This window comes from Arachis ipaensis, chromosome B09, assembly GCF_000816755.2.
Source record: "Arachis ipaensis cultivar K30076 chromosome B09, Araip1.1, whole genome shotgun sequence".
Lineage (NCBI taxonomy): Eukaryota > Viridiplantae > Streptophyta > Magnoliopsida > Fabales > Fabaceae > Arachis > Arachis ipaensis.
This window is the reverse complement of record NC_029793.2, coordinates 27,157,272-27,167,222: the sequence shown is the minus strand read 5'-3', so window position 1 is coordinate 27,167,222 and position 9,951 is coordinate 27,157,272. Positions and strand designations below refer to the sequence as shown.

Here is a 9,951-nt window from a genome sequence, read left to right as displayed (position 1 = left end):
AAATTTACAATGTTAAGTTCGATGAATATGAATAGATGAAAACAGATACGGTTAGGACAAAGCTAGAGTTGTGCCTATCGAGGAGAAACTGATTATTAACCCGTCGAAGGTGGTTTAGTTATGGGAGGAAATGATCAAGTAGATTCTCTCTAGTGTGAGAAACATGAACCTGTTAGATGCTGATGTGGTTGATAAGGGTAGAGGAAGGTTAAATATAGAGGAAACCATTAGAAGTATCTTTTGTTCAATGATTTTGCTAAAATATATTCTTTTGTGTGATGGCATTGTTTTATCCATACAGCCAACCCACCTTAACTTGTGCTAGTGGTATGAGATCTGATTGTTTTCCTCTTTAGACTTTAGAGGTGCCATTCCATGTGTTGGTCCATGAAACCATCACATTTGTCTGGCAGAGATGAGTAGTGAATGTGTTTGGTTAGTGGATTGCCGTGATTCTTACAAAACTTTAAATGTTTACTTTTGGAATTAAGTGATTCGAACGTTAAACAGTAGAGTATGGAGGCAATAAAGGAAAAAATTATTGATCTAAAACTCAAGCCAACACTTCATTGAGACACAATGAATACTTGCTAGTGCATACAGTAGCACCCTAGCACCTTAAAAGCTCTCTGACATTCACAAGCACTATACACTTAAAAGTTCATTTTTTTTTTGTCACACACTTCTCACTTCACTTTGGACATGCCAACTTGACATGATACACACTTCCCTCACGGCTGCTCACTTCACAGTTCACTCCTTATTGTTACATACCAGTTCTATGCAAAATATTAACCTAAATCATTTTCCCAACTCATTTCTCATTGCAAGATCTTAGTATGTCACTTTTTCCTCTGCATGGAATAAGTCTTTCATATTTACATTAGTTTGTATGAACATTCGTGTTTTCCGTATATGCCCTGCTGTGTTTCTACTATCTCATGTCAATGTCCTCACCATATGATTAGAGTATTGATTATTTTATTTTATTATTTAAATTTTTAAGGCAACCCAAGATAAAAAGAGCTTGGATGTGGGGGCAAACCTTTTCATTGGCAACCTTGATCCTGTAAGTTACCAAGTTATGCAAGTGCTCAACAAGTTCACATATGTTGAACATTGAAATCTAACATAATTGTTCCTGATGTTACTACAGGATGTAGATGAGAAGCTCTTGTATGACACTTTCAGTGCATTTGGAGTTATTGTTACTAATCCAAAGGTTATTTTCTTCTAATATCTTTCATTACTTCTAGAAGCATCATGATTGTATAGCTTAATTAACAGCTTCTTGCAAGTAGCAGTTGCTAAATACTTTTCATTTTTCCCTTATCTGCATTTCTCAGTAGAACAACCAGATATTATTGTTTTATCCTCTGATCACTGGTCCATTCATTTTTGAGCACTTAGCAGTTAGCTGTATACTCCTAAAATGTTTGTGGTCGTACGAAATGAATTTGATGCTGTTCCAATGTATCCTCCAAGAGAAAAGTTTTCTAATTAGTTTTCCCTTAAATGGGTTGGGTGGATCCATAAAGTGGAATTTTGGTTTAGCACTTTATTTGATTGGTTGAGTGTTTGATGCCGGTTGAAACTATTGACAATTTTGATTCTTTGATAATTGTCTTAGTCTCCTGTAGTTAAATGTATGCTGTCAAGTAAACAATAATTCTAAATCCTCCTAAGCTACCCTTCTAATAATGCTTCAAATTACTAAATAAAAAAATTTCTCGAATGCTTATGTTCTCAAGGTATTGATTGCTTATACAGTTTTTCATGTAATATTTTCCTTTTAAGTACTTAGATGATTATTAGGAGGATATAGCAAAACCTAAATCAAATTATACTTCCTTGCCCATCTCAACTCTGCATCGTACAGGGATTGATTTACCCCAAAATTATGCACATGCTCTGATGTTCAGGCCCCTTTTCTTTATACAGATTATGAGAGATCCTGATACCGGAAATTCCCGTGGTTTTGGCTTCATTAGCTATGATTCATTTGAGGCATCTGATTCGGCTATTGAGGTATGCCAGTATATTTGAAATTTCGGATCATTTTTAGGAATGTAGGTGACGACTTTCATCCATTACGCTTGCAATTTTAGCCTTGTTTTTATGCTTCGGCTAGCAACAGCTGCAAATACTCTAGTCAATGTCCAAAGAATACTTATACTTGTTTGTTCTCCTTTTAAAATAAAATGTGTTTTGATTTTGTTGTCATTTCTGAATCAAAATCATTCTTAACTATAAAATATGATCTGGAGGAAGCATTCCTATGTCACTAACAATGATGTTATTTTACACTCCATAGGCAATGAATGGGCAATATCTTTGCAATCGCCAAATTACAGTGTCATATGCTTACAAAAAGGACACTAAAGGGGAACGGCATGGCACGCCAGCAGGTCAGCCCCTTTTTGTTTTTGGCAACTATCTATTTTTCTGTGATTAAGTTACGCCTTTTGTCACAATACCATATGTTTATGTTTTATGTTTGATGCAGAGAGAGTTTTGGCTGCAAGCAATCCCACTGCGCAGAAGAGTAGGCCTCATACGAGATTCGCCAGTGCACCTCCAACACTCGCCAATGTTGCTCAGGCTAATGGTACCGTTGCTGTTCCGGTGCCTCCTCACCCCTTTGCTAATGGAGTTGCTCCACCTCCCATTCCTGCCCTCCGACCACCACCACCCCCACCTCAAGCAGCAGCATTTCAGCCAATGCCAGGAGCTGGGCAACCAGCATGGCATCAACAGCAGCCTGGACTCCCGCCTGGAATGCCCCCACCTCAGGTCCAGCAGTTCCGGCCACCTCCATCTGGTATGCCAATGCCACCCAACAGGAATGGTAAGTCAACCACCTGTTTGGCGACCACAACCACCGCCACCGCAGCAACAGGGTGGACGACCTATGGCATATCCTCAACCCTCAATGCCTCCACCGCCTTCCTATAGCCAGATGCCGCCACCTCAATGAAGGAATTCAACCCTTTTGGAAGGATCCAGGGTCCTATTATATTGAATTTCGCCACTGATTTTTAGCGTTAATGTTTCTTAATTAATGTGGTATTAGATACAGTTGCTATCGGCATCCTTGACACTAGGACAGTTAACAATATAATTAGAGTCCAAAGGAGAGATGCTTAACTCTTTAGCCTTGGGTTCGATATTGGTTTCAAGTAACTAATTTTCCAGAGTTCTTTCAAGCAATGGTGAATTGTGAAGGTGAATGAAAAATAGGAAGTAAATATCCAATCTTGCCTGTTTTATTTCTGCGATGGACTAAGCCTTCCCTAACAAAAGAACAAGTGACAATGAGGCCTTAATATTTGCTTTGCGAGATGCATTAGGTGATTTAGGTCTTCTGTATCTAATAGTGAAGTCCGTCAAGAGCAAGCAGAGTGAGTTTTTATCACGTGAACCCTGTGAGGTGTGTTGTGCGAATTTATAATTGTCAAAATCTAACGGGTATATTTTTTTACCATATATCAATTGAATAGCATATTTATTAAACCGAACACTATGCCACTTATAAATGCATAATAACTAATAAGTGTGCGATAATAAGCAATTCCAAGCCTTTCAACTAATTCATATTATTTTCCTTTTATGGGTGAAAGCCTACTATAACCCAAAAAGGAATAAGTAGCATTATAAATGTTCAAGATGAATCCAAATATCAAGCTTTAATTCTCGTTTGATTTTCTCTGAGACGTTTCGCTTGACAACCATCAACCACCGTGAATGAGGGGAGGTTTCGCGAGAGGAGGAGCCTCTCGCCCCATGGTCCAAGGAATGATGGGGAAGAAGGGAAGAGTCACCAACCAGAGATGCCAAAAAAGGAAGAAAGGAAGTGGCTGGCGAGGAGTTCTCTGGAGGGAGGGCGCTCATTTCAAGATTTGAGGACTGGATGGAGGAGATGAATGTTGAAACCGGAAAGAATGGAGATGATATGGTCGCTGAAGTGGGAAGGGCATGTGAGAAGGGGGATGAGAGAGTGAAGGCCCCTATGCGTTCCTTCGCTGAGACTGTAAAAACAGGACAGAGGGGACTGAAGGGCAACTTGGAAAATATGGACATTGGAGCTGATGAAGGAACACAAAGAAATATGGAAGAAAGCGAAGAGGAAGATGATGCTGATGATATAACTATTAGGAAAATCTCCCTTCAGGCACTCAAACGCAGATTAGAGATAATGTGGGGAAAGAGAGGAAGTTTGGAGGTGATAGACTTGTGCAACGAATATTTTCTGGTAAGATTCTTTAACTCGGAGGACCTGGATTATGCTCTTATGGAAGGACCCTGAAAGATACTAGATCATTATCTCACCATACAACCCTGGAAACTAGATTTTAACCCCCAAATTGCATCAACTGATAAGATTGCTGCGTGGATTCGTTTACCAGGGTTGGCTATTGAGTATTATAACAAAACTATTCTAGGAAAAATTGGTAACCTGATAGGAAGAACCTTAAAGGTGGATACTAATACAGCAGAAGTAGCAAGAGACAAGTTTGCAAGAATTTGCGTTGAAGTAGAGATGGACAAGCCACTGGTCTCAAACTACATGATTAATGGTGTCAAACACTTAGTGGAGTACGAAGAGATACACCAAGTGTGTTTTCAATGTGGTCGTATCGGCCATGAGAAAGCAGGATACCCAGAAAGAACAAAATTAAATTCTGCAAATGAAGAGAATAGAACAAAAAAGGGAGGAGAAACACAAGGAAGCACTGAGGTTGAAGATAGGGGTAGAGCTGGAAATCTAGTTGAGAGTAAGGGCAAGAAAGTAATTAACACTACGGAGGAAAACTTTGGTCCTTGGATGCTGGTTCAGAGGCAAACACGTGGAAGAAGGACCAACAAAGGCGCTGAAACAGGGGATAGTGGAGCAATAACGAAAGAAAAAGGAAAGGAGGTAGTTGAAGTGGGAGGACAATCACGTTTTGCAATTCTGAGCAATGAGGATAACATGGAGGCACAAAATGGGAATGAAGAAATTGATGTACGAAAAGAAGGTTCTAAGGACAATGACAAAGAAAAAGCAAGGGAGCGGCACTACCAAACGTCACCAAAAAGCCAAAACCAAAGCCCTGCCAAGACAACCTTAAATAGTAAGATCCCTTCATGTCCTAGTACTCTGAATTTGTAACCAAGATCTAACCCATCCCAAAACCAGAACAGCCCAAGAACCCAAAAAGAAAAAGAAACAAATATGCAACCCCCACAAAAGGCAAATAAAACTAGCCCAAAACATACCTCCCACACCCCGATCCAACAAACCATAACTCCAAACACTTTTCAAACACATGTAGCTCAACATTTTCAAGAAAACTGGGCCATCTCTAGTCCAAGAAGCACCCAAAATAGCACCCAAGATATTCCCCCATCAATCTTGGAGATGGAGGAGGACAAACCTCCAGACCCCATGGGAGTATATGATAGACAGGATATGGAAATTAGATCGGGCAACTCAAATGAACTTGTTGCAGCCATACTCAATGTGAAAAATGAAGTGATCCAGGAAGTAGCCCAAGGCGAGATGGAACCTCCCAAGAATGTGGAGGATGTACAAATGATGATTGGGGCTTAGACCCACCTTTCGATCTATGGAGTTGATCATTTCAGGTTCTTTATCTTACTCTGCTTAATTATGATAATTATAGCATGGAATGTTAGGGGAGTAGCAAATAAAGCCACGATTTGAACTCTCAAAGAAATGAAGAAGAATCATAAACCTAACATAACTATCTTAGTAGAAACAAGATGTAGTAGTATAAAAGCTAAAGAAACTATAAAATCTCTGGGCTTTCGACACTCTTTTTTTTTAGCATGCTAGAGGCTATAGTGGTGGAATTTGGATTATGTGGGATGATGATAATCTACAAATTAGCATCAATGCCTCTCATCAACAATATGTTCACCTAAAAGTGAAGGAGTTTCAAAGGGAAGAATGGTGGCTAACTGCAGCTTACACAAGCCCTCAGGAAAACTTAAGAAAAGAGCTATGGGAGCAACTTACACAGATTGGTAATGGCATGAGAGAACTGTGGATGCTTATTAGGGATTTCAATGAAATTGCAGACCCCACTGAAAAGAAAGGAGGTTCCAAAAGCAACAGCCAAGAATGCAGAAGATTCAAGGAGAGAATGGATGAATGAAAATTGATGGATTTGGGGTTTATTAGAAATAAATACACTTGGAAAGGAGCTGCTAGAGATGGGCTTGAGCGAGTCTTTAAACGCCTAGACAGAGCCTTGTCAAATTTGGATTGGAGAACCACTTTTTCAGAGGCCCGGATTGAGGTACTTCCAAGAATAAATTCTGACCACCATCCACTGCTTGCTAGAACCTGCCCAAATAGAATTGACACTGGAATCAAGCCTTTCAGGTATGAAGCTATGTGGGAGGCACACTCAGAATTCAAGAATTATGTCAAAGTGTCTTAGAAAGGAGACGTAAATATACCCCAAGCTCTAGAGGCCCTTGCTAATGACTTGAAAAAATGGAATCTAGAGGTTTTTGGGGATCTTTTTAGGCGAAAAAATACTATTCTAAGAAGACTGAATGGCGTACAAAAGGCTCATGATTATGGGAAGAATCAGTTTCTCGATAAGCTTGAGAAAGAATTGACCCAAGAAATGGAGAACATACTTGACCAAGAAGATATCTTTTGGTTACAAAAGTCAAGACAGCAGTGGATAACAGAAGGGGATAGAAACACAAAATATTATCATGCAAAATCCATCACAAGAAGAAGGAAAAATCAAATTATCAAGTTAAAAAATGAAGATGGCAGCTGGTGTGAGGATCAAGAAAAACTAAAAGAGAAGGCGGTGATGTTCTTCAATAAGTTGTACCACCAAGACAAGTATGGCAACCAAGATTTATTGACCAATGTCTCCTACCCTCCTTATAAAGGCCCATCAGAAGCAACACTCAATGCAGTGCCAACACAAAAAGAAATAAAAAGTGCACTGTTCAACATTGGCTCTCTCAAAGCCCCAGGAGAGGATGGCTTTCCGGCTCGTTTCTTCAAAGACAATTGGCATATAATGAATGATTTAATGTGTGAGTACGTTAAAAGACTTTGGCAGAATCCAAAGTACATCAAGAAGATAAATCAAACTCTACTTTTACTAACTCCAAAAATAAGAAATCCTGAAACCATCTCCTAATTCCGTCCAATAGCATTATGCAATGTTGTGTATTGCTAGTCCAAGATTCTTGTTGCCCGTATCAAACCAATGTTGGCAAATAGGATAGCCCCAAACCAATCGAGCTTTATTGCGGGAAGAACCATACATGACAATATAGTAATTGCCAAGGAGATTATCCACGACATGAGAAGAATAAAAGGTAGGAAAAAGTATATGGCGATCAAAATCGACTTTGAAAAAGTATATGACCGCCTAAGTTGGGAATTCATTAATAATTGCTTGCAAGAGTTTGGCATCCCTGAGCACATGAAAAGCATCATAATGGGGTGTGTAACAACAGCAGAGTTCAAACTTATTTAGAATGGTTGCAAAACCCAAGCTTTTAATCCCACTCGTGGCCTACGTCAAAGGGACCCAATCTCTCTGTACCTATTTGTGATTGTGGTTGATAAATTATCTCAACTAATAGAGGAACGGGTAGGAGGTGGTTCTTGGAGACCATTTGTAATTGGGAGATAGGGACCTCATATCTCTCATTTGTTATTTGCTGACGACCTTCTTCTATTTGCTGAAGCATCAATAGATCAAATTGATAACATAATGAAGGTGTTGGAGGAATTTGGTGCAGCATCGGGATTAAAAGTAAATGTAGCAAAAACATCGATCTACTTCTCCAAAAATGTGGGAGTACATGAGATTAACTGGATAACTAATAGAAGCGACTTTGATCAAACAAAACAACTGGGAAGATACTTGGGTTCTATGTTTACAAATGATAGAAAAAGAAAAGACAATTACAGAAATGTGGTGGAAAGAATTGCAAGCAAAATGAAAGGATGGAAAACAAACTGCCTTTCCTTGGCGGGAAAAATCACACTAGCTCAAATGACCATCAGTCCATCAATTAACTTCAACATGATGTACTCAATGATTCCTAAAGGGATATGTAACAAAATTGAGAAAATGCAAAGGAGCTTTATTTGGGGGGAACAAGAAAATAAGAGAAGAATACATGTTGTCAATTGGAATACTATTTGCAAACCAAAAGAAGCTAGTGGATTGGGTTTATAGAATTTAGCAAAAATGAATGAGGCCTTCCTAATGAAGCTAATGTAGAGATTGATGCATGAGAAGGAAGCGTTGTGGGCAAGGGTCATTTATGCTAAGTATGGAAGGAATAGAAATATTCTGCAAGAGATGCATAAGACAAGTGCAGACTCCCCCCTCTGGAAGGCTTTAGCTAATATCAGAGAAACATTTACCAAACATACTTTAATAGCGGTTGGAGATGGTAGATCAACTATGTTGTGGTTGGATAGATGGGTGAAAGATGCTCCCCCTTTGATTCAGCTAGTAAACAACAATATTGAGAGCATAAACATTGAAATGAAGGTCAATGAAGGGGTTCTTGGCGATGGAAATTGGAATATTCAACTATTCAAGAGGTACCTCCCAGAAGACATCTTCGAACACATTCGTGCTCTTGTTCCAGCAAATGAGAATTTGGGGGCGGACACCATTAGATGGGGATTGAGTCATGATGGCATGTTCACAGTCTCTTCTGCATATAAAGCAATAGCAGATTAAGGGACGGAAGCAAATCAATTGTGGAATATACTATGGAAGTGGCAGGGGCCTCAGCGCATCAAAGTGTTCTTTTGGAAGGTTGCTCACCAAAAATTGATGACATCAGAGCACAGAAACAAAATATTTGGAATGAACCCTAATTGTCACATGTTCTGGAACAGTGGAAACAATCTCACATGTTATGAGAGAATGCCCTTTAGCCTCAAGAATATGGGCTAACATTGTCCATCCCAATCACCTTAACAACTTCTTTAGAGCTCCCTTTAATGTTTGGATTCATTGGAACCTGTCCATGGATCTGGGCTTGTCCAAAAATGAGGAATGGATCTCCCAATTCTTAGTAACTTGCTGGTGGCCATGGTATTAGAGAAATAAGGAAATTTTCACACCTCCATTTCAAAGACCATCAAATCCGACATAGGTAATCAAGAAACATGTAGAGCAAATTAAGATGGCATTTGAGAAGAAAAGATTGCTGAGGAAAACACCAAAAAGAATAGAGGTTTATGTTGGCTGGAAAGAACCGCTACAAGGCTGGATTAAACTTAACACGGATGGAGCAGCAGATAAAAATCCTGGCATTATGGGATGCGGTGGCTTATTGAGAAACCACTTAGGAAGATGGGTTGCAGGCTTTATGGTTGATAAGCGGATAATTTATACACTTTTTGGCATTGTTTTTAAGTAGTTTTTAGTATAATTTAGTTAGTTTCACTATGTTTTTATTAGTTTTTAAATAAAAATCACATTTCTGGACTTTACTATGAGTTTGTGTATTTTTCTGTGATTTCAGGTATTTTCTGGCTAAAATTGAGGGACTTGAGCAAAAATCTTATTCAGAGGCTAAAGAAGGACTGCAGATACTGTTGGATTCTGACCTCCCTGCACTCGAAATAAATTTTTTGGAGCTACAGAACCCAATTGGCGCGCTCTCAATTGCGTTGGAAAGTAGACATCCAGGGCTTTCCAGCAATATATAATAGTTTATACTTTGCCCGAGTTTTGACGATGCAAACTGGCGTTCAAACACCAACTTCCTGCCCTTTTATGGAGTTAAACGCCAGACACAGGTTACAAATCAGAGTTAAACGCCAGAAACAGGCTACAACCTAGCGTTTAACTCCAAAAATAGTCTCTACACATGAAAGCTCAATGCTCAACCCAAGCACACACCAAGTGGGCCCGGAAGTGGATTTCTGCATCA

General features: G+C 39.3%; 2 protein-coding genes across 2 annotated transcripts in view; both read left to right on the top strand.

The window, feature by feature from the left end:
• Nucleotides 1–3,275, top strand: part of LOC107617734 (splicing factor 3B subunit 4-like) — a 6,059-nt gene extending 2,784 nt beyond the window's left edge. Inside the window, 6 exon segments of the mRNA XM_016319578.2 lie at nucleotides 1,007–1,069; nucleotides 1,157–1,222; nucleotides 1,942–2,028; nucleotides 2,315–2,408; nucleotides 2,507–2,834; nucleotides 2,836–3,275. Of these exon segments, the coding sequence (XP_016175064.1) occupies nucleotides 1,007–1,069; nucleotides 1,157–1,222; nucleotides 1,942–2,028; nucleotides 2,315–2,408; nucleotides 2,507–2,834; nucleotides 2,836–2,977 (780 nt within the window). The 3' untranslated portion in view covers nucleotides 2,978–3,275.
• LOC110266220 lies at nucleotides 4,156–9,596 on the top strand. Its single transcript, XM_021110405.1, has 2 exons — nucleotides 4,156–5,628; nucleotides 9,541–9,596. Exon 1 carries the CDS (start codon nucleotides 4,541–4,543, stop codon nucleotides 5,150–5,152), a length of 612 nt encoding a protein of 203 aa, XP_020966064.1. The 5' UTR covers nucleotides 4,156–4,540; the 3' UTR covers nucleotides 5,153–5,628; nucleotides 9,541–9,596.

What these genes read in the sequence shown, in the direction of transcription:
- LOC110266220 (XM_021110405.1), top strand. Translation starts at nt 4,541, where the DNA reads ATGGACAAGCCACTGGTCTCAAACTACATGATTAATGGTGTCAAACAC.